Source organism: Chanos chanos, chromosome 16 (genome assembly GCF_902362185.1).
Source record: "Chanos chanos chromosome 16, fChaCha1.1, whole genome shotgun sequence".
NCBI classification, from domain to species: Eukaryota; Metazoa; Chordata; class Actinopteri; order Gonorynchiformes; family Chanidae; genus Chanos; species Chanos chanos.
The window spans coordinates 11,180,123-11,204,891 of NC_044510.1; the positions used below are offsets into that span (position 1 = coordinate 11,180,123).

Genomic DNA, 24,769 nt, shown 5'->3' on the forward strand with positions numbered 1-24,769 from the left:
GTTATTCAGGTATGGTAATCTGACCAAAACCTGAGACTATTTCAGAACAAACAAACCATGTTGAGCTCATTAATGGCTCATATTCACTGTGGGATACAGGCAAACATGCAGTTCTCTTGTTTGTTTGGTCGCTGTGATGACAACCATGTCTTTCACAAATTTTTTCCTTATTCAGTCCTAATCAAGATACTGACGTAAAGATTTACATGGTTTGCCACATGTTTGCATTGTGATGGAGTGGTTCTTTGAGGCTTTGTATATTTGCATGCACACAGGCCCATGCATGTGTATTGTATCTTTGAGGTGAGTGAGTGGGGGGGGGGGGGGGCGCGGGGAGGGGAGGGGGGGTGGTGGTGGTTGGCACAAATCTTATAAAACTGGACATGTGTGAACTGATAAAACAAAAAAATTTTAAAAAAAAACCATGAATAAAATGAAAATATAGATAAAAATTGTATCTCAAGAACAAAAAAGCACTTTCTTGATACAACAGAGACAATAAATAATAATAAAAAATAAAAAATAATAAAATACCATAACGCACAAAAGCCGTCTCACACATTTACCCCATTTACTATCATTTTTGGATACACCCAGTATTCCGTCAGTTTAGATTTCGTACAAAGTTAGCGTCATCGGCTTCTTTAGGAGAGACAAAAGAAAGCATGTTCTATACAAAATCCCATTGCTTTGTTATTCAGTGACTTTATCCTGATCGGTCCGATTCTGCCATAATCCGGTGCCCCGCTGTGATTAAAGGAACAGTTAAAAAGCAAAGGACTGTAATCCCGTTGTACAACAAGGGCATTTTCATGTAATCCCAAATGCTATCGTAAAACTCACGAGGACTTTCGCTGTGACGAAGCGGACCACGAGGGTGCGTTGCAGAGAGGTACTCACGCGCTGGCTCCTCGATTTTGCTCCTCTTAATTATTTAGCATACCACTAGGTGGATCGAAATAGCGTTTATACTCACTGGATTGGATTTTATCGGGTGTTAAATGAAATCTAATATTGAAGCAAATTTGTATATTTCGCATTTAGTGGACTATTTGCTGCTTTCATTTTAAGTTTGAAACTTAGAGTACGTTGACATTAGAGTGAAACGCTAGTCACAACGATACGGTTTAAGGCCGTTTCCAAATTTCTATGAAATGGACAAACTATTAGCTATACTAGCTCGAATAGTCTGCATATACAAAGATGTTAACAAACCTTCGTTAAAAGTAAGGGACGAGCCGTTAAGGGACAAAGATCTTTGGGGACACAGGGGAATTTTCGACGAGTTAGCCGTGTGCTCGTATTAATCAGTAAAGATAATCGGCGATGATCATTTCATCTTTAGAGAAGCCCTTTAGAGCTTATTTGGTTTTGAAATAATACAAATGAGACTACACAAGGTTTAATAACGTAATGTTTCACAAACAGTTTGGGAAAAAATGTTATGTGGATAACTATTATGGTGCATGTTGCCATTATTATTGTCTTTAAATGGTTCGGACAACTCTAAATTTTAAAATTTTAGCTTGTATCATCTTACATTTTAAACATTATTTTGGGTAGCTGTGCCAATATCTTTGTTGCATTTGCAGAAAAAGACAAGCTCTTGAAAAAATCAGAAAATGAACACTGTTGCAGGTTCAGTTAAAGGTTCGTGAATAGTCTACAATGTTTTACACTGCCAATAAAAATGTCTGTGATGTATGGATCTCATTTTAATTTAGTGAGAACAGACCATTGTGTGTCTGTTGTAGGCTGTCTGGAACACCTAAAAAATAAAAATAGACTCCTTGAATAACGCTGAGGAAAACATAAGATATCTGAAGCTATTGAGTAAATATGAGGAATGGAGGTTAAAATCTTCAGTGAACACTGAGAGAGAAAGATTGCACCAATGCAAATAACCAGCCTACTTGGTTTGAACTTTTGGCCGCGCTACCATTTCTCTCCCAGAGATGCAAGCCAACAGTAAACATCCTGACAAGTAACAAATTACTGTGGGCGTCAGATTGTCAGCCAATCTTGTCCACGATGTACCAGCGAGCAAATACGCTTGAGTTTCGTCTGTCCGCCTTTTTAGAGCGTGGGCTTTTTTCATGAAGAGGGCGACTAGTTTGGGTATTGTCATCTCAATTAATAATTAGCTGCTAGTCTTTTCCCTTTCCGTGTTAATACGCCAACGCTGGTCAAGCTGTCCAGGGAGCTAATGGAGGTTCAGAAATGTTTGACGATGAATGATGCCAGATCTCTTCAACTGCCGCATGCTTGCCATGCTAAATGGATTGCGAACCAATCATACAGTCTTAAGAACCTAACTGTATTATTTTGTCATATTTTGAAAAGTTGTTGGCAAAGGGGAAGCTTGCCTCTGACCTTTCATAATTAAAAAGTTGTACAGTCAAAGTGGCAGGCCATCTGGAATGAACAATGCAGGCAAACACAGCAGCCAAATACAGTACACGGGGAAACACACTGGTGGTTTATTTCTGTTAGACTGAGGTTAACAGAAGGCTAGCTGTCGGTATAACCTAGTTTTTGTTATAGATCAGCCAGCTGATTCAATTAAATTGGCTCACAGCCGACCCGGGACTGATTTGAAAACGATGGCATCACTTCTATTTCGAGTGTTAAACGGATTTCAACTTAAATGGGCCTACATACACTGCATACAAGCATGGGTCGCTCCCATGCACCGTGGGTGAAAAACGAAATTAAATGTGTACGTGACAGATGCATACCCATTGCCAAAAGGGAGCTCCTCACTTTCAACCAACTCCGCCAAGAATGTTTGCACTCTCAGGTAACCAAATGGATTTCGTCATTATTAATGGGCCGAAACGTGAAATGGACTAGAGGGTTAAAACCTCAATAAAACATTTGAAACTCCCTTTCTTTATTTCTTCTTCCACCGTTTCGAGGGAGCTTTTCAAGCAGGGTTTGACATATTCGTGCTGTTATCAGATTGATGGGCTAGTTTGATTGAAGTGGCTTTGTCATGCAAATGTCAGGGACTTGATGGATGGTCGCCGTGCGCTGACAAACTTCTGGAGGTCCCCTCACCATTGGCGCCGTGTTATGTCACGTGACTAGCAGCTGAGGTAAAGATGTGTTATAGAGAAGCCCGAACGAAAACTCGGGAGGTGAGCTGTTTTTTCTCCTTCCGCATGACATACTGCCGAAAGGGTGCTGGACAAGAGGTTTTTTTTTTCCCAACGCCAGGTTGTCCCTTCGCCATCAGCTGCGTATGGACAATTCCAAAATGAACTCTTTCTTGGAGTACACGATCTGTAACCGAGGAACGAACGTTTACTCGCCCAAGTCTGGATACCATCACTTAGACCAGGCGTTCTCGGCCCCCTTCCACCCAGGCGTCGGCCAAACTAGTGACAGCTACAACGCTGATGGACGACTTTACGTGGGGGGCAGCGCCCCGCCAGCGACCGCACAACATCAGCACCAGAACGGAGGCTTCGCACATCACCAGCCACAATCACATCACAGCGGCATGGGCCTTCCTTATGGCACTACAGGGACCACTGGGTATGGGACACAGGCGTGCGCCAACCCAGATTATGGCCATCACCAGTACTTTATAAACACTGAGCAGGATGGAATGTACTATCAATCACCGGGCTTTTCTACTCAAAGTGTTGGGCCTAACTATGGCTCTCTCGCCGGTGCGTACTGTGGAGTGCAGAGCGCGGTTCCTGCGGCGCCATATCAACACCACAGTTGTGAAGGCCAGGACCACCAGCGGGGCTACTTACAGGGTACCTACGCCGACATATCTGCTACCCAGGATAGGGAGAGGGAATCGGAACAAACGCCACTGGGGAAGACCTTCGATTGGATGAAAGTAAAAAGGAATCCACCGAAAACAAGTGGGTTGATTACATCATTATTAGGTCTACCATTATTTGATTACAATACAAAACCCTTTTGACTCAAGTGCATCAAATGTTCCATACACGAAACTGAATAGTTCTGCCTGATAAATTAATATTGCACAGTATGTTATGTAACCTAACGAACACTTGTATCCCAGTGAATACACTAAGCACGCCATGCTCGATTATTGTGAATACTTCGTAATAACATCCACTAAGATGAACTGTCTTGAAAACATTTCCTTCCGCTATCTTTGAACCATAACGTATGGGGATTTCTTTGTACAGATCTGGGCCTTTGTGATAGCCCAGGCCAGACATGATTGGCGGAAAAGCTGGCCTGTGTGCCTTCACTTCATTTTCTCCCCCGTCTCTGGACGAGTTAATGCATCTAGCAGACGTGCTTTCATACGCCCTAGGAAATGCCCCAGCTCTGTTATCTTTAACTTGTCCCAGGTCTCGCCGTGGTACATTCGTTTTTGTTGGCCTCTATTGTATTGTTAAGCTTTCCTCTCTCGCCCCTACCAGAACAACTTGACGAGTTAATGTACTACTTTCAAATGCACTTAACGCACAGGCCCCTCCATTTTGACACACTGTTCAAATGAAATTGACCTTATATGGATAATGTACATTCATGTGTTCCATTTCGAACCAGTTCAAAATTCATTAACTTCATAAGAATAGGTGCCTCACTGGGGTTATCAAGACTTTAAAGTTTTTGACCTTTGAATGAGATAACCTGTTGAGTTACAATTTGCCACATTCCTACCACATTAAATGACTTCCCTAACTTTACACGTGGTCACAATAAATAAGGGCCAATTAAATAATTTTTTTTTTTTAACGAATAAATATAGATGTTAGGGTATTTGAGGAAAAAAATGCACCAGGGATTCATCTCTGACTGGCAAATAATGTAAAATTATTTTAAAATCTTTTTCCATGAACTTTCTTGAATAGTGTTATTGCCTTTTAATAACTCTTTCCCTAATTCTTTTCATAGCTAAAGTGGCCGAGTATGGGCTGGGAGCACAGAACGCAATTCGCACCAACTTCACCACGAAACAGCTCACGGAGCTCGAGAAGGAGTTTCACTTCAGTAAATATCTCACACGCGCTCGGCGAGTCGAAATCGCTGCCACTCTGGAACTAAACGAAACGCAAGTTAAAATTTGGTTTCAAAATCGGAGAATGAAACAAAAAAAGCGTGAAAAGGAAGGTCTCGCACCGTCCTCGTCTGCCTCGTCCAAGGACCTCGAGGATAACTCGGATCACTCCACGTCAACATCTCCAGGCGCGTCCCCGGGCCCTGAAACCTAACGGACAAAATTAGATATCATAAAATGGCACTGAAACTTGAAGCAAGAGGTTCAGACCTACAGCCGAAAACTTCAAACATTCCAGCATGTACCCAAAAGGACTTTCGTGGATATGCAATGCATTTGTAATGGATTTTTTTTTAGTAAATTTTACTTTCATTGGACATCAGTACCAACACTTCAAAATAGTAATGGTAATTTTAGCACAGTGTAGGATGGAGCGCGACCACCTGCTTGAGCAAAGTCTCGGGACCTTTCCCACGACACACTGCTTTTACAATGAATGGTCTTCACTGATGGTGCCTAAAATGGCAATGCACTTTTCACATGTTTACAAATCTCGTAATGAGCCTCTTTTGAACTTTTACAGGGAGCCTGTTGTGGCATTTTTTTTTCGATTTGATTTCGGTAGACTTTATTTGTTTCGTAGTGTTTTCTGACTCAGGCAAACATTGCGTTTGTATGTATTAAGTTGTGTGGATGCAGTGATGTTAAGCATTCTGTCCATAGTTACACACTTTGAAGGTTTAACGTAAAAGTTCTTGCACTATACGGATACAGGGTAGGTCTATGGCACCAATTTTATTAGCGAAATAAATCGCAGGAGCTTACGACCCTTGCACGAGTCTATAGCACAACTTTTGCGGAAGCCTTAATGACACGACTGTGAGAATTTTTTAAGTTTGAGAATGTGAAAAATGCTGTTATAACAAAGTCTTCTGTAGTGGGTTATACGGTTCAGAGCAAACTTTAGAAAAGTATTTATGTGATCTTGAAGTGTGGGATTAGCCGTTCAGCAACAAACATTTCCAACCCTTTGTATTTTCCTTGTGTACACAGACAAGCTGAGTTTTATTAGCTGATGTCTGTACCATTTCGTAGCCCTAAATGTCTCAATCAGTAATCAAGATACTTATTTCACCTTTCTTCCTACCTCAAATAAAACATTATTTTACTCAGTCCGCTGGCATTATTTTTTTTCACCCTTCAATATTATTCAGCTGGATCATATTTAATCTCCTGCATATTTATTAACATCCATTTCTCCTCTCACAACAAACTCGAATCTGATACAGGGAAAAAAGCTATTATGGCAGTTTGTCAAAACGTTTGTGTAACACGGTCTCCATGTGCTTGTTTCTGGCACATAAATCTGCCTGTATGGTGCAGCGAGGAGAAACTCAACCTTCGACAGCAGTGGTTTCACTTGGACGGTATAAAAAGCAACCACCAGTCAATGGTGTTGTCCAGCGAGCTTTTTGGCTTGTGGAATGTTGCTGCGCATTCCGGGTGGCTCGAGATGACCTTTTTACCTCAGGACGCCTCTAGGATATCTAAACATGTAAACAAATTCTCCCAATGGCGTTTATTTGTGTACGCAAATAGCAGCAACCTGTTCAAATTTACAGGAAAATGTATGGAAATGACCAGAATTAAACAACATTAGTTGTTTTAAAAAGTCTCCATTAGTCTGTCCTTTTTTAAATTACTGTTTAGTTTACCAGTGCCCTAAGAATTATTGTCGTATTATCATACAGCTTTCGGAATGGGCTAGTTCATCTATGGTTACAATATGGCCAAAAGTTATAAGCTGAGCATCCTGATTTTAACTTTAATATTGCAATGTCTTCGTTACGTGTCACACAAAAGATTACACTCTCTCTCCTCAATGAACTGCACTGGTTTTACGCCAGTGAAGCTAAACATTCACATGAAAAACTATTCCATTTATGCCTCTCCCCCCCCAAAAAACGTCCATCCTTCAGAACTTCAGAAAAGTTGAAAGACTGAAAGAGTGTTACAATGTGAGAAATAACTGTTTCTGTCAAAAGCTTATAGGCCTACCACATATTGTTTTCAGCCGGTAAGTTTTACGAAGACTGTTTCCGAAGGAGTGACCATTTATTAGTAAATGTTTTTAATTTATTTATTCTTTTTACTTTTGACAGCTTTGTTCCTGAGGTCTTTTCAAAGTTTCTTGTTGCTTGTGTTTTAGTCTTCCTTTGAAATGCACTACCAAACAGGGAGAAGCAACAGGAACTCCTAAATTTATGCAAATCACTGTATTGGTGGAGGTCTCTCCCCGATTGGTCACTCTAAGGCTTATTTGAAATTGTAGGAGTATTTATACCAGGAACCTCCGTTAGTCCTTAATTTAGATGCTGATGTAAATGCTTCTAGATTGTTTAACTGGATGCTAAGATACATGAAAGAGGGTCTAAACTGCATACTTATAAAGTCATTCAACTTCTGATGAAATATTTTGGCATCTTATAAAACTAGTAAGAACTGAAGTAGGCTACTGATAAGCTGTTACCACAATTACAACTATTATTATTATTATTATTATTGTTGTTGTTGTTGTTGTTGTTGTTGTTGAGACCATATTAAGAAGAAGAAGAAGAAGAAGGTGAGACACAGAGGCAGTAGAAAAGGAAAAGAGCAGCTAGACGAACAAGAGGCAAACATTTCTACATACAAAACTAACTAAAAAAAAATTACTAAAGAAATCTGAGCTTTTTCAGAAATATTTATCAAAACTTTTCTGGTTTTCATAACCTGAAGAAAACTATCCTTAATACTAACATTTTGCTCATTCCACATATAAATGAGAAAAACGAAGAAAAAACGAATGCAACGTCTGGTCCTGTACAATATGTATAACATTTAAAAAAAGAAGAAGAGAACGAAACAAACAAACTACTTCAGTCCATCAAATTAATCAGTTGGATATCCTGTTCTATCAAAGTCTCACGTATTTCAAAATGGAATTTTTTTTTTTTTTGTAAAATTGTTCGTGTTAGGATGTCAACAAGTTTTGACATCCTAACATACCGTTTATACACCATGATAATTTCTTCCGCCCTGTCCTTCACTGACTGTCTGAGAGGAACAGACTCATTGTGTACTTGAGGTCAAAGAGTTAATTCATCAAGTCTCATTATAGAAAATTACACTGTTATATTATTACATTGGTGGTCTCATTCCTTTAAGATTTGTATACTGTCTACAAGTCACTGGTCCTCCGGAGCCCACCAGTTACAAAGATAAGATTCTAAGATTCTGTCCTGACAATATTTTGTTTGTGGTAAAGTTAGCCATCCTTTAACTCTGAAAAGTGTATTACTTAGTGTATGATGAAGGGGAGTACAGACGGAACATACAACTGCTCACTTTAAATTTCATAAGTGAATAAAATATTTTAAGTGTGAGAGATTTTGTCAAAAGAACTTCTTACAGGCTACACAGTTCACAGATAAATTCTACACACAACTCAGAACACAGTTCTGCAACTAATTACGCATATTTATTTGTCATGACTATAATACCCATAAATATATAAAACGTAAATAAAGTTTTGACCAGTTAAACTGGGACTCGCGCATCCAAAAAGTTCATGCTCTCTTGACCATCTGTTGGTGCAGTTGGTGTTGATTTCAGTCATGCTGTTTAGGGCATTTATCCTGTACCCTCTGAAATATCCTTTGATCAACCCGTCAATCCCAGCAGGTCTGCCTCCCTGGTTCGCATTGTAACGCAAAGTAATGGTTACAGTAGGGAGTTTAAAGAGAGGTCAGCGTTAACTTCAGCTGAACTCAAAAGTAATCCCAGAATAAATTCATTCTACATCTCTCTTTTCCAACAGAATTTTGAATATTTACGAAAAAAAAACAGCTATCTAGGATCATTTCAAAAGTATACGTCTTGTTTAATGGTCCTACATTAACAAGAAAATAGGAACGTTGACATTTGTCTAATGTCATTGAGGACTGTGTATAAAGTTGTAGCGGTTTGATTGAAGTTGTTTGGCACTGCCTGAACTGTCTTCGATTTAGAAAGACGTAAAAGTCAGTCATATAGTACAAATCAGGTTCTTTAATGAGTCACCAAAACTATCAAGTTCGGACAGGAATGACTGGATGTAGCCTTCACGATAGGTGACGACCAAGAATGAATAGATGCGTCGTGAAAGTATCACTTCTCTCTCTCTCTCTCTCTCTCTCTCTTTCACTCTAACTGTTCAATTAATTAAACGTAATATAATTATTTAATTAAAAGTAATTCGCACTGTTTATTTGTTTGTTCGTTTGTTTGTTTGTTTGCTTGCTTGCTTACTTACTTATTTACTCACTTATCGTTAAGAGGACCAACTTGTAATTTCCTTCATCTTTTGTGTAATCAAAAGATTGTGTCATATTTGCACGAAGAGGCTACCCTAGCCACCAGTATTATTAATCTGATTCATGAATTGCTATGTTGACTATAAGAGGTAATTTTATTTATATTATACATTATTATATTACAAAACATTTTATGTGATCGCATGAAGGGGGAAAAAGCTCTTTAGCTCCAAAAAGTAATTTATAAGTTTTGTTCAGTTTTCAAGACGGTAAATATTGTTCATTCACATTTAATAGACAGCAGGTTATTCAACTACCACGTTATGCGACTTCTCGTGTAGCTTTAGTCTAAAGAAGGGGTACTATAGGTCGACGGCGCCTTGTTTCCCCAGTTATCTCAATAATGGTCTTACATTGTTTTGTAACTGCTCTTAAAGGGCCATTACAGGTCCATAATTGGGTGTAATTGGTTGTTATTGATATAGACAGAGAGTAATTCTATTTTCACGATTTCACATCTAACCAAATCCAAATCCTCCCTACATTACCAGACAGAAAAAAAAAACTGGCGCAGAAACCCCCAGCCCCCTGAACTTGGGATGAGTTATGGGAGGAAAAACAGAAGTCAGGGGGTAACCCGATGAGTTCACTCCAAAAGAATCTTGGCCAGCCGCCCCATCTCCCTCCTCCTACACCACACACACACACACACACACACACACACACACGTGCGCGCGCAATCTGATTCTCCATAGACAATAATCCAACGTTCACTTATAAACTCACAAGCAGCTTTTAAGAACACATGAGTAGTCCCGGGGCAGGTGAGCAACGGAATCGATGAAGGAATTGCGGATTGAATTTTGAAGAGTGTTGACAACAGTTAATGAGAAGAAGTATATTTGAACTGGAGGAGTGGAGGTCTCTCTTTAACACTTCAGGAAACGGGTTTGCCAACCTTTTTTTTCTTCTTCTTTTTTTTTTCTCGAGCTCTCTCTCGCTCTCTCTCTCTCTCTCGTGGCCTCACCTCTTCTCCAAAGTTTACGCGGACCTGACAGTTCCATTTCATCCCCCTACCCTCTTACGGACTGCTTCAATATTTGCACAGGCGGATTGGTTTGCCCTGAGCCCTGCCGTCAAACAGCCCAGGCCTGCCAGCCCCACTCCTCCTAAGCCTAGGTTCACGCGGAGTTCAGGCCCAAATTAATACTGGAAAGGCGTGGGTCAGGCTGTCACGGAGCCGCGGACAAGCTTCCATCTCGTCGGGGTCAACCGCAGGTCTCTCCCTTCAACTCACACCCTGGAGCAGCACTCAGGGGGTTTCACTTTGTCCTTCTCAAATTCTGTGGAGACTCACCTTTGTTATCTCGCGGTCTCCCTCCCCTCTTCCCTTTGATTCCGCTTACGCTTGGTCGTACTACAGATATCTTTGAAATGTAAAAAAATAAAATAAAATTGACGTGGACTCAAAACGAAAAAATCAAATGAGTCCCGCGCGAATATGGAGAGTTTCCATGTCTCCGTCACCTTCCAGGTCAAAGTTCCTCGTAACCTATACGTCATGACATATATATGGCCTACATCTAATGTAGTGCAAGAAAAAAGCCACATAATAAACAAAGCTAAATATTCCTTTCAGCTTGCTAAAGAAAGCAGAGCTTGTTAATATAATTCTAAAAAGCTCATATATCTGTGTTAGTGGTCTTCATGTGTGTGCTGTATTTCAAAATTAATTATTAAGTTGTTAAATCGAGATACAAATCAAAATACGCAAACGCGGCAATATGAATTTGCGAATAAAGATATACATAAAAACGCCTTAGAGCGTCTCCTAAAAATCAGTTACATTTCAATAAAACGCCAATCTGTTCTCTTATAAGTTATATTTCCCAACTTCAAATTATAAATTAAATATGCAATATCGTCATCATCATCATCAAACAGCAATAATTATAGGTATATAAGGAAATAATAATAATAATAATAATAATAATAATAATAATAAATGTAATGTGACATCATGATCTCGAAAGCAGTAATACTGTCATTTTGGCACTGTCATTTCCTGTTCATATTCACACTTTGCTCCTGCGCACATGAACAACATAAGTCGGTGAGTCTCAAAATTTTCGCTGAAGCTCCTCTTAGGATCATTCGTTCAGTTGATCAAAAGATTGCATTTAATTATGATTACTGATAGTCATGTTGTGGGTATTTAAGTTGAGCGTTGAAGTTTTGTGAAACTGTTAACGTCACATTTCTCTGGCTTTCATCAAAACTACAAAACAATTACATTTTTAAACGCAAATTTACTTACAATTTAAGCCAAATATTCACCACAACTTTTTAACAAATATTTGTAATAACGTAAAGTTACTGCCTAAAACAAATTTGTCAGTTAAGACAATCTTCGTGACTTCAGGACTGAAGAAGCATTAAGCATTACATTTTAAAATATGTCTTACCATGAATAAAGTTATCAAAGTTAAGATATAATTATTATTATTGTTGTTGTTGTTATTATTATTATTATCAGCGTTAGTAGTAGTAGTAGTAGTCGTCGTAGTAATGGCGTCCACTAAAATTATAACTAGTAGGCTAGTGCTGCTGTCCAACTACATAAACAATTTTATATTAGTGCATTAAGTGCGAAATGTAAACAAATTTCTGTTAAGAATGATAATTCGCGCAAGGAAACAGAGGCCTTTAACCAGTATCACTAAAGAAAAATGTTCATCTATTTATTTATCAATTTGTTTTTATAATTGCCATTCAATTTCTCGTAAAAAAAAAAAAAAAAAAAAGAAAAGAAAGAAAAAAAAAAGCAACGCAGGGCCAAGTGGGGAAAAAATACGCTTTTCTCAACAATCAATCAGAAGTGAACAGGAGCGAAACCCACTCAGCAGGCCGTGAAGGTTCATACAATTGAATATGTTTAAAAAAAAACCGCCTGGGAACTTTCGATGACCCCGTCTTGTAAGTCTACTGGCAACTCCTCCAGGACACTACGTTCTCGACCAGATCGGTTGAACTGTTCGACTAATTTATATCAATTTATGTTCAGCCTAAAATGAAAAAAAAAGTCTTGCACGAACCACTGAAACAAATGCAAGTTTTATTGTCAGAAAAACATGCCCTGTAATTATTGATAAATAGCAATGGAACTCATGTTTGAATATCACCCATTACATGTTAGTTTGTTTGTATTTTTATAATTTAATAATTATTTACATTCCACTTTCAATTGCTTTGCAGTGCCCTGTTATATTCTTAGGGGCACATACTTATACAATTTATTATCATCAACAATAACAATTTTTCAGGAAGACGCTCAGTTATTATCATTCGATGTCGAGAAATGATTTTCTCATTTCTAAACTGATATGACACATTATTGTTTAAAAGTCTACCAGATAAAGAGCAAAGAGTCCTTGAACTGCTTCTTTTCACATTCTTGGGTAAATTCAGAGCAAAAGGTTATCTGTAAAGCATTCCTTCTTTCTGCATGCTCGTTTGAGAGCGGCGAGGGAAAAAAACGTACACTTAAAATGTAAAGGGAAACTTATCAATAGAGCACGAAATACATCGAACAGCGGAGCACGTTTTAAAGCCTGTGTGAAGACGGGTATCCTTGATATTCATAACAAACTGAGTCATACAAATATACGCCGCGTTTTAATACAGCCGCAGCTGAAAACAAATGCTTCCCTTGCGTGGTTAATTTGATGTTGTCAAAGTCATACTACAGCAAAAAAAAAAAAAATCTTAGTCGTTAACGACAACTGCTAACTGGTTCAGGGCTTCCTTACTGGTACGACCCGTCGACTAGGCCTACAGCCATGCTTATGTACGGGGGCTTTGCAGCATAATATTGCAATTACGTTGATGACGTCATTGCAAGTCAGGGTCAGTCGATAACTCACGTCTCCTTCGTTTGGATATAGACGCAAGTAAGCAAACCTATGTAAACTGACAGGGACAATAGCATTACCACTTTATTAAGAGTCTGTGTTTAAAAAGGCATTCAAAATCGTTAAAATGGAGATGGACAGAAGTTGTACAGATTTACTTTAGGCAAGGAATGAAAGAGAAAAAGAAAATAAAAGTTGAGAAGTTGAGGGGTGATGTTGGGGGATGGGCAGTAAGGCTAGTGTGTTTATACATAGGTGTGTTCTTATTTCAGGTGGGTCTGAATCTCAACCCTGCCCCCCCCCCCCCCCCACCCAAAAAAACCCCCCACACATGAATGCACACACACACACACACACACACACACACACACACACACACACACACACACACACACACGCACGCACACACACACAAACAGAGTGCTGAATGAAACTAGTATAATAGCATTGTTTACTCCAGACTAACACAGCATGTGGACACTTGCTCTTTATGTTTCTAAAAGGGAATTAGTTGTCAAGGGCAGAAGGTGAAAGAGTACACTAGGACCATACACCAACATCAACCACAGCAATCCATCATAGACAGGGCACATATTTAAAATGTAAGGATGACATCACAGAGAAAAGACAGGCAAAACCTTGCCTGAGAGGCAAAACAAGCTTTTTTTTGTTCCAACTCCGTGTAAACACCGCAAACACTGAAGCCTACCTTTGTGTTGAGAACCCTTGTGTTAAGATTCCCAAAGCTGTATGGTCAAATGAATGAACGTCTTTCTCTTTTCAATAAGCTGTTTTTTGCCTAACAGTTCCTGCCTGGGAAGGTTCTAGAAACATCACATAGCAGGATCTGCGTGTTACATGTGCTCAGGATGAATCTTCTCAGAATCAAAGGTTGTTAAGATGAGTTGGAAATTAGCAGGTATAGTCCGGATTGGACTTGCTCTATAATACAGGAAGTGACCTCATTAGACTAAAATTTCTGTCAAAAGTCAGCAATGTATCTTCCTCACACAACACTGCATGAAGTTCTAGTTTCAGAATATCGGTCGGAGTGCGTGAATAATCAGTAGCTTCACAAAAGAACGCAACTGACATATCAGAGGAGTTTAGCACGATTATTTATTTACAAGCATATTTTTTTTTTAAATATATTTCATTGTCATCACATTTAGGTCTGTGAGTAGGCTATATCAGTTCAGGCACACTCACTGTACTTTGAAACTTGTATCAAAATATTACGTTTTCAGTCTTTTTGACAACGGGTTTCAGTAACACGGGACGGGGCGTAATTTTTGCCCGATGTGCAAGGAATGAAAGTGTATTGGTTTCGCTGGAGAAAAAAAAAAAATGAAAAAAAGTTTTATGATGCAGCTTAAGGACACATCGTGACAGGCTTGTGAACCTTTAAAAACGAACGTAATTTGAATTCTTATATCTTTTCCTTTTGGGGAGATAAAAAATGAAAAGTGAAAAGGTAATGTGAAGATATGTTCTTTCATATCCATATGAATGTTTTACTGTCTTATGTCATCTTTTATTGCACTTTTTATTTCATCTATTCATTTTCAAGGCTTTTAAAGGAAAAACACGCGGAACATTCTTTTCGAAAATGTTATTCATTTCACTATTACATTATACACGCTTTATGAAGTGAATACACTGTTATTATGAAACAGGTTACAGTCAAATATTTTATGTATTCTTGTCAGAGTTGTTAAATCCTCTCCTCTCTCTCTCTCTTTCTCTCTTGCTCTGTCTCTTTGGAGAGTGTTATGGTAATGACACATGCAGGGGTGGCTTTGATTTAAGAGAGAAAAACACACACACACACAAACGTGCACACACACACACACACACACACACACACACACACACACACACACACACGCACACACACACACACAATTCCCCTTTCCAGTATGATACGTTTAGTATGTGTGTACAGCTATGCAGGACAACACACTGTAATCCAACTGTAGGATCAGTCATTGTTCTGATAGTCAGTGTTGGTTAATAAACAACCATTTCTCACTGGTTACCACACAGCAGGTCAGGACGCAGCAGCTAAAGGCAACGCGTGTTTGTGTATACGTGCACCTCTTTGTTGGCTGTGAGGATAAAAAGAACTCCACTGGAAGAGTTTGTTTGAGTTAAGCCCACTTGAACGCATGAAAATCCTTGGTATTATGTGTATGAGTAGTCTTATAGCATAGCAGCGTATTGATGTTTGTATATGAATGCGTACACACATGCACAAGCAAATGTATTACCTGTTCACTTCATATGCATCTAAATGTGTCCTTTCATCGAGGTTTTTATCTGTATGTATGTGTGTGTGTGTGTGTATATGTGTGTGGGCGGAGGAGGGGTCAGTGGTTCTTGTGTTTGAGGTGTGTGTATGTGTGTGTTTTTGTGTTTATATGGTTTGTATGTGTGTGTCTGTGTGTGTTTTTGTGTTTATATGGTTTGTGTGTGTGTGTCTGTGTGTGTTTTTGTGTTTATATGGTTTGTGTGTGCGTGTCTGTGTGTGTGTGTGTGTGTGTGTGTGTGTGTGTGTGTGAGTGTGCATGTGTGCGTGTGTGCATGTGTGTATTTGTGTGTTTACACAGCTTGTGCATGTATGAGTGTGTGTGGTTTGTGTAAGTGTTTGTGGTGTGTGTATGTGTGTGTGTGAGTGGATTTTGTGTGGGTGAGTGGTTCTTGCATTTGTGGTGTGTGTGCGCGTGTATGTGTGTGTGTGTGTGTGTGTGTGGGTGGATGTGCGTGTGTGTGTGTGTGTGTGGGTGGATGTGCGTGCACAGTTAGATAAGCACAGTAGGTCAAACACAGTACATTCCTTACACACAGTCCTCTCACTGCTCCCAGCCCGAAGACATGAAGGAGAGAAAGAGAAAAAGAGAGACAGAGGGAGGGAGAAAGAGAGAAGAGAGAGAGAGAGAGAGGGAGAGTAAGAGAAAAGTGAGGGAGAAAGAGAGAGGGGGGGAGAGGGAGGGAGAAGAGGGGGAGAAAGAAAGAAAAAGAGAGGGCAGGAGCAGGAGAGAGAAGAGAAGAGAGGAAGAAAGAAAGAGAGAAAGAAAGAGAGAGGGAAAGGTCATAAGCCATAAGGGCTGTATCTGCTGTCAGCTAGCTGCCATTTTTTTTTCCACCAGTATCATGTGTTTGGATGATATCTGTGGAGATCCCTCCTCTGTCTCATCCTCTCCTCTCCTCTCCTCTCCTCTCCTCTCCTCTCCTCTCCTCTCCTCTCCTCTCCTCTCCTCTCCTCTCCTTGTCTCTCTGTCCTCTCGCCAAGCATAACATGTTCACTCGTCCATCAGCCTTAACTCTCTCTCTCTCTCTCTCTCTCTCTGTGTGTGAGTGTGTGTGTGTGTGTGTGTATGTGTGGCTCACAGTGCACACAGTTTTTTTTATTATATTATAATCATACATGATATAGCCAGCATTGGCGACTCCGTATGTGAGTGTGCATGTGACATGCAGACGCATGCATATGTGTTATTACATTCAAATGTGCAGGAAAACTGCTGAAAGCGAATATGTGTTTATGTAATGTCACTGTGTGTGTGTGTGTGTGTGTGTGTGTGTGAGAGAGAGAGAGAGAGAGAGAGAAACAGACAGACAGACAGACAAACAGAGAGACAGAGAGAGAGGGAGAGAGAGAAGAGAGAGAGAGTGGGGGGTGGGTGGGGGGGTGCAGGACAGCAGATTCCTCCCACAGGGTCAAACAGAGGTGAGAGAGTCAGGGGGCAGGGTACAGCCACAAGTTAAGCAAGGGGTCAGTTCCACTGGAGATGAGTGCAATACCTAACACCTTTCTCTCTTTCTCTTTCTCTCTCGTTCTCTGTCTCTTTCTCTCTCTACCTTTTCACTCATACCAGCCCCAAAACACTGAGTCACTTGTCTAATCTTTCAAACCTTTTCAACAACAGGAAACTACCAAGTTTTCCCCAACACCGTTGCTCTCATTTTGCCTGGATATACTGACTTTCAGGGTTTAAACAAAGTGTGTCTTTCATTTCAAAATCTTTATTTTGTTTCGCTCAAAAACTGCCGCCTTCCTCAATCAAAAAACAAACATTATTTTTAAGAAAAAGGCTATATTTTATTCGTCATTCAGCAGAAGAGACTGACTGAGAAAACCTGACAAAACGGTCGTCCGAGAGGTTTTCCCCAGAGCCCACCAAAAAAAAAAAAACCCCGCCCGCAGTCAAATAAAACCGTCACGATTCGCTATTACTAGGCAAAGCAAATTTATCCTAGTTTTCTACATGGATTCCTAATATACAAAAACAAATCTTTCCTCTGAAAAAAAAAAAAAAAAACCTCAGTATGAGTGAAGCTTTTTTTCCTGAGTATCACACAATGATGACCCAGGATTAGGGTACTCACACACAGTGCTGTGAACTCCACCATAAACTCCAAAAAAAAAAAAAAAGAAAAAGCGCCGAACTGATCTCAGATCAGTGAGGGAGGCGAGGGGAGAGTGAAGAGGTGTTGAGATTCCAGGAGGCTGTGGTTGGCAGCACTGGTGTATGTAAGTCAAACCCCCTTCTTGTGTCCTAAGCTGTGGGACCCATCAGAGCTGTCAGAGACCCCAGCAGGAGGGCTCTGAGATTTGGGGTATGGAGAAGGGGGCTTGTGTGAGTCGATGATGTGTAGGTGTGTGTGTGTGTGTGTGTGTGTGTGTGTGTGGTAAAGCTGAGGTTACAAACCTGGACAAGGTGCCAGAAATGGAAATCCAAAAATCGATGATAAAGGACTTTGAGTGTGTGTTTTGCATTTGTTTGTGTGTGTGTGTGTGTGTGTGTGTGGTTGAGCACTTGATAGAACATCTCAGTTTGCATACTTTCGTAAGTATGTGGGAGTACATTTCTATTTAGACAAGATGTTGAAGACAAGTCGAAAACCAATCCACACACTCAACTTTAGATGACCAAGGCTGTGTGTGTGAACATATATGTGTGTGTGTGTGTGTGTGTGTGTGTGTGTGCATGAAGCTCACTGCCCAAGAAGGCAAGTGACTTCTAAACATGACAGCGGGTAACGACAGACAATTTCTTTTTTAAGGTTTAAAATGTTTTTTTTTTTTTTCTTTGGGACATGGAGGTCATCGTCTATCAGTAAAACTGACCAGACTTCATCGCCTGACCATCTTGTGAGTTCATAGGAGGGTCATTCGAGATGACCTTTGGCCTTTTCCACCGCTGTTCCTCTCAGATTTCCGACTCAAACTGAACCGAAGCAGTGTTGACTCACAAGGCGTTGGGTTTGACAAGTTTGCTCTCAACAACTGCCTAAGCTCCAGTGCATTAATCTCTCTCGTGCTGCATTGTCTATCATAAATTTTGTTTTTTACTGGTGGGACTTCACTAGTTTTTAACGACACGTCTCTGTATTATAACTGTCACGCAGACACGTCAGTAAAAACACACACGCATGGAAAGTAACACAAAAAAAAGTTCACCCTCATCCTAATCTGGAAATCATTGGTTATGCGATATGTTAATTTAGCTAAATTTGAGTGTGACGTTCTTGACATTTTTGATTTGGAGACGTATTAATCTACCTACACTTGTTAGTCAATGCGCAATATTAGAAATGGCAAACTGTGTGTGTGTGTGTGTGTGTGTGTGTGGTGTGTGTGGTGTGTGTGTGTATGCGCGCGCGCGCACATGTATGCTCGCTGGCAGGGATAAAATACTACCGACATTAATGTATCTATTCGTTCCAAGGAAAACACTCCACTTTTTGGTATCATGCTGTTATGGAATTTTTTTACGGGCAGTTAAACTTTACAAGCGGCGTCAAATTTAATGGATTTTTCACAAAGTGTACATAAATTTATGAACATTCCTCCCATCACAGACAGCGCTCAAGTGGTTGTGTCGAGGTTGCAGGTTTTCAATAAGTCGGTCAGTAAACGGGAAAACAAACCACTTATGTCTTATAAGGCTGTAAAAGAGACACCAAACGTGGGTCTCCGCCCCTCCTTCTAGAAGATTCCATCTCCTTTCTTTTTTCTTCACACCTCCATATTGGGGATGTGATAGGTGACACCCGGACCAAAAGGGGAATGCGTGTGTGTGTGTGTGTGTGTGTGTGTGTGTGTGCGTGGACTGAAACGCTAGGTGAGCTAAGCTGAAGACACACAGGAGGTGTCAGAAACTAAATATGGAAGACAGCTGTTGTGCATCTCCCCACCCCAGTTCCCTTTTGCTTTCAGCCCTATCCGTCACCCCTGTTATTCCTCATTCGATTTCAGCATTGTCTCTCCATTTCCTCTGTTTTTTTTTTGATGTATAACACCTTACAAATTTTCTTTTATGTTTTCCCTGGCGACAACAGCCCCCCCCTCAACCCCCCCCCCCCCCCCCCCCCCCCCTTCCCACACCCTCGTCGCAATTATTTTCAGATTGAATTCTATTTGCATTGCTGTTGTGCTGGAGCAAGGTCAAATGGCACCAAAACAATTAGCAAAGTAATTAAACAAAGTGAACTGAAAATAAAATTTACATATTTTGACGCGAACACAACAAATCATTGCGTATTCTCACAGTGGTTTGCTTTCTGTCATTCATCTTTCCCCTCTCAGAAAGTCTCTCTCTCTCTCTCTCTCTCTCTCCATCCCTCTCTCTCTCTCTCTCTCTCTCTCTCTCTCCCTCTCTCTCTCTCTCTCCACACCTGCGCACTAGTCCTTCCTTTATATTTTTCTTTTCGTTTTATCTTTCTTTCTCTCTCTCTCTTTCTTTGTTTTGATTTAGCCCTCTTCTCTCTTGGAGATAATCCCATATCTTTCTCCTGGTTCATTACCTGTTTCTCCCTTTCTTTCTCTTTCTCTCTCTCTCTCTCTCTCTCTCTCTTTCCTGTCTGTGGTACCATTAGCATCCCGCTGGGCTGTGGAAGTTATGGCCTCGCCAGAACCCGACTGAATGACTCGTGTTGAGGGGGTCAGCCAGAGTGAATGAGTGAGTGTGTGTGTGTGTGTGTGTGTGTGTGTGAGAGAGAGTGAGTGAGTGAGTGTGTGAGGGGAGATGCTAGGCCTGCAGGGCTTGTTCTATAAATCACGGGGATAATTGGGTGTAAAGAGGAACCTAAGTGGACTCCATCACTCTGACGGAGCTGGACTTGGCCGGGCCTGACCCGTAGGCTCGGGGGGTTGTTTACGACCTGAACAGGACCACAGTGGGAGTGAGAAAGTGATGGCTGTCTCTGTGTGTGTGTCTGTGTGTGTGCGCGCGCACATGTGTCTGAGAGAGAGAGAGAGAGAGAGAGAGAGAGAGATTGGGATCAAGAGAGATTTTGGCTTCAAAGTTTCTTTTTTTTTTCACAAGAAGTGGCACTGTGCTCTTAGACACTGCAAAACAGTTTAAACTAGAATGACCGAGTCAGTGAATATGTATTTATAAGGAATAAAATAAAAGAGGAACAGAGTAAGCGGCATGCGTACCTTTGCTTTTTAGCTACATGCGTGTAAAACAGCCAAACTAAAAGACATCTCTTACGCAAACGGCACAAAAACACATTAAGACAAACAAAAAGGAACTAAAAGAGACAGACATGCAATGATAAACTTGCCAGTAGAAAAATGTCTAACAGACACACCAGCTGGCAATCCCCGCAAAACAGCATTAAGGAATATTCTAGAATGATCTAGAGCAAACACAGACATGTTGTCAGACTGACAAACAGCTGTAACAATAAACCAAAATAGGCCAGTGGTGTGGACTGTGGGGATTCGAAGGGCTCTGGTATCTGGGATCAACTCTGATTAATTCCTTATTACCCGAATTATCAGCCGAACAGTAGACAGATATAGGCAAGCAAGCAAACAGAAAAGAAGATGGGGGATAGATGGGGGATTTGCCTCCGCTCTTAATATAGAAGTGGACAATGTACACCGATGCATTAATCTCTCTCTCTCTCTCTCTCTCCTCTCTCTCTCCTCTCTCTCTTTCTCTCTCTCTCTCTCTCTCTCTCTATCTATCTAGCTCTCTCTTCCCGCCTAATTCAGTTGCCAAGGGCAAAGGAATAATCAAGTAAAATCCAATTTAGTGTCTGAGTGTCTGTAAATCAGCCATTAAAAATGTACTCTAGCACAGTGGGAGAGTGAGAAAGTGTGTGCGTGTGTGTGATAGAGAGAGAGAGATAGAGAGAGAGAGAGGAGAGTGTGGTTTTGAGAGGCACTCAATGCTGAATGATGGAAAAAATTGCTTTATTTTTCTTTTGTATACTGACATAGTGTTGTGAACACTGTAAAGCTTATTACGTTTTTGAAAGAACTGCATTATAGCATCGGGGGAAAAAATGTCTTCAGTGTCACAAAACTGCATAATGATATTACAGTCCCCAAAGCCGGTTAACTCTGTTAGCAGCTCTTTAAAGAGTCCAATATTCTCTGTGCGATATAAACATGTATTTGACCAAAAATTTCATCTCAGCTTTTCAAGTTGGGCTACAACGAACGCTAATCAAATGTAAAGCATTCCACTCCATATTCGTTTCCAGTCTGAACAACTGGAGACAACAACTGGTTCGTTCGGTTCGACCGACTCATTTGCCGCGTTTGAAACGAATCGGCGCGACAGGCATTTTTTTTGCGTCGGGGCTGAGACGAGCGGTTCCGGCGTTCGCGCGGTCTAATGAAGTTACCGCCGGGGAGGAAGAGTCTAGATTTACTGCGCTCCGCCGTCAAATAACAACTTGCAGAAGAAGGAGCCTCCTTCTTCCTGACAGCTCACCCCTGGATGAACCCTTTTGCGCTCCTTCTCCTGAAGACCGTCTGCGCTTTCTCCACTCCCCGTAGCGAGGCCTGGTACGGTTCTCCACCTCCAGGCCCACTCCATCACCGTCACCTGTCCTCTTCTTAAACCGGAGACCTAAACATCAGGCTCTGCTTTCAGGGTGTTCGACACAAATTTGAACTGTACCCCAAGTCCTTTTGTCCCCCCACCCCCCGCGCCACCGTCGTCGGGTCGTCTCGGCCGTGAAGCAACGTGCAGTTCGACCTAAGAGTTTGTGCCCCCGTGTTTCGTCTGATAAAGTTGGAATTTCCAGTGTTGGAGTTTTAAGTCATTAAAATCCTCCAGCTGGATAAAAAATGCAGTGTATTTTTTACACTGGCCAAATTTCAAAGTGAACTGAGAACGAACAGTATCTGTAATTGTTCTCCGGAGTTAGTCACGGTACTTAGTCATGAGAAACGTTACTCCCGTCCTGTAATCAAACAGATAGTTGATTTTGGAAAAAGAGTCAATTCGATGACGAAGCCGCGGTCTCCACCAATACTTTTGCCGTTTGATCATATCCCTGGAACCAGTACGTCTCTTGTTATATTGTAACCCTGCGGTGCTCTCCACAATCTTCTCCTCTATCTTGCCCGGCCGGAGTTCCTACCGTGAGCCCTGACATGGAGCTCTGTCCCCAGGCCCTTTTCCTCCGGTTGGTCCTGTGCTGTCAGAACCCCCAGGTGACCCTTGTAGCCTCTGCCTCAGTGGTGTCCAGCCCACACAACTTGCCCAGGTGAGCCCCATGCTGCAGCTCCGCCCTGGGGACAAGACTGCTACCATTAATCATCCAGGACAACGCATTCCGACCATGTGCCTGCAAGGTCTGGAGCCTGAGATCCTACTGCCTGTGATAGAAGATAAAGAAATGAATGCCAGCAATGCTGAGACTTCAAGATCAGTTGGTGTATATGCAGGGTGTGCAGTGTATGTACATGGTAGATCAGAAAAATTCATGTCAAAGGTAATAATAGGCGATCGGTGAAGAGTAACATAGAGTGGTTTTGCTTCTTTGTACAAAGAAACCTAATCAACACAATTAGCGATTACTGTTCGCTAGATACGCTTTCCTCGCTCCTTACCCTCTGGATTGGACCTCAGATAAAATATGACCATACATGTACAAGCACTCATCAGAAATCCCATTTAGTCATGGACAAATCGCATATCTTTAGCTACCACGTGTTTCCACTCATGATTGCCCATGTAGCTGTATATTCGTGAAGTTCTCCATCCTAGTTTTGAAGTGTTCATTTTCTTGGTTATTTTTTGGTCTGCCTAGCCCAGTGCTAATGGGACTCGCTGTACGATCCAGACGTTATCTAAAATAAATGCCGTATCGAGTCATATACTAATGGCATCTTCGCCACATTCTTTTCACCCTTCACTTTTTTATACTTTTCACTTTATATTAGAATACTAATATATTTTGCCATATGAAATTTTAGCTATGCTTGTTTTAGCCTTCTGAGTACATGCCAAGTGCTAATTTAACTACAATCAGTTTAAGCACTTCTGAATGTTGGGCAGTTTCCCTGGGGTTTTTTTTTTTTTTTAATTTTTTAATCTATTTTAGCAGTACCCCAAATGGGATTTGAGGCTTCTTCGACTTAGCTTCCACTACTTGCCAAACCATTGTTCGGCCCGCTTTAAATTTAATTCGGTGCTTTGCAATAACTGTCCATTGTTGCATCGATACCAAAAAGCCCAACACTTTTCTTTTTTAGGGTGACAACCAAGCATCTCTCATGACCGAAAACAAATGCGTAGGGTAAAAAAAAGACAGAAAAAGAAAACCGAAAAAAAAAAGTCGCTAGCTAATATCTGGAAAGTTTTCGTGCCCAACAAACAGGGGACTGGCTCTGTGATGCCATCCCGTTTCACAATTTCAGACATCCCTTCCCCGGCAAAAGGCAGCAGATGGGTGTGCGGCTATCAGATAGACTTTCTGTTCAATGTCATTTGACATCTGCTGTGCTATTCTGTCTTCCGCCGGAGGAAGGGCGTGCATGTTTGTGTGTACTGGGGATGCAGTCGAAAGGGTTTGACGTTTCAAAAAATGAAACATGTTGGTTTCCACTCTCGGAAGGTTTATTAGCGATGCTTGTTCCATAATTGTTGGTTTAATTAATCCGATCTGTAATGCTAATCAGGCGACTGGGCAAAGACAAAAACATCCTTACCACGCTGGCGTAAATAAACATGCGCATGCAAACACACATCACTCAAGATGAATGGAAAACACACATAGAAAGACTAAAAGTAGATCTGAGCACACAAACAAACACACACATACACACACACACACACACACACACACACACATACATATCCCCCTGTATACCAGGCAAATTTGGATGAGCCAGATGTTCAGATGTTGCAATGAAGGCCTTTGCTGGAGCATTTGGAAATCACGCTCATTGCGGAAGACTGATGATCCAATCACAGTTCATTACAGAGAAACCAGAGCCACAACTGAAGGCCTTGATTAGACAAACCAGCTTTGTCTTTGGGTTACATATGAAAGGAGTAGCGGATTCTTGGGGTTTTTTTCTTTCTGTGTGCGTGTATCAATTTGTGTGAGTGCATGCGTGTGCATGTATTGTGTATGTGTGTGTGTGCGTGTGCGTGTGTGTGTGTGTGTGTGTGTGTTAGGGTGGAGGGGCAGCAAGAAGATTCTCACCAGATGTTGCCTGGTGAGAAAAACACAGAGATCAACCAATCCTGCCACTCACACCCAGCTGA

The 24,769-nt window shown here is 41.0% G+C and overlaps 1 protein-coding gene across 1 annotated transcript; it reads left to right on the top strand.

The window, feature by feature from the left end:
• The first annotated feature begins 3,244 nt into the window (after window positions 1-3,244).
• hoxb1a (homeobox B1a) lies at window positions 3,245-5,210 on the top strand. The gene is made up of 2 exons (XM_030793792.1): window positions 3,245-3,881; window positions 4,894-5,210. Exons 1-2 carry the CDS (start codon window positions 3,245-3,247, stop codon window positions 5,208-5,210), a joined length of 954 nt encoding a protein of 317 aa, XP_030649652.1.
• Window positions 5,211-24,769: the final 19,559 nt, after the last annotated feature.

Excerpts from the sequence above, each read along its gene's own strand:
- hoxb1a (XM_030793792.1), top strand. The coding sequence starts at position 3,245 with ATGGACAATTCCAAAATGAACTCTTTCTTGGAGTACACGATCTGTAAC. Across the intron at positions 3,882-4,893 it reads AAGGAATCCACCGAAAACAA|CTAAAGTGGCCGAGTATGGG; the intron begins GTGGGTTGATTA and ends TTCTTTTCATAG.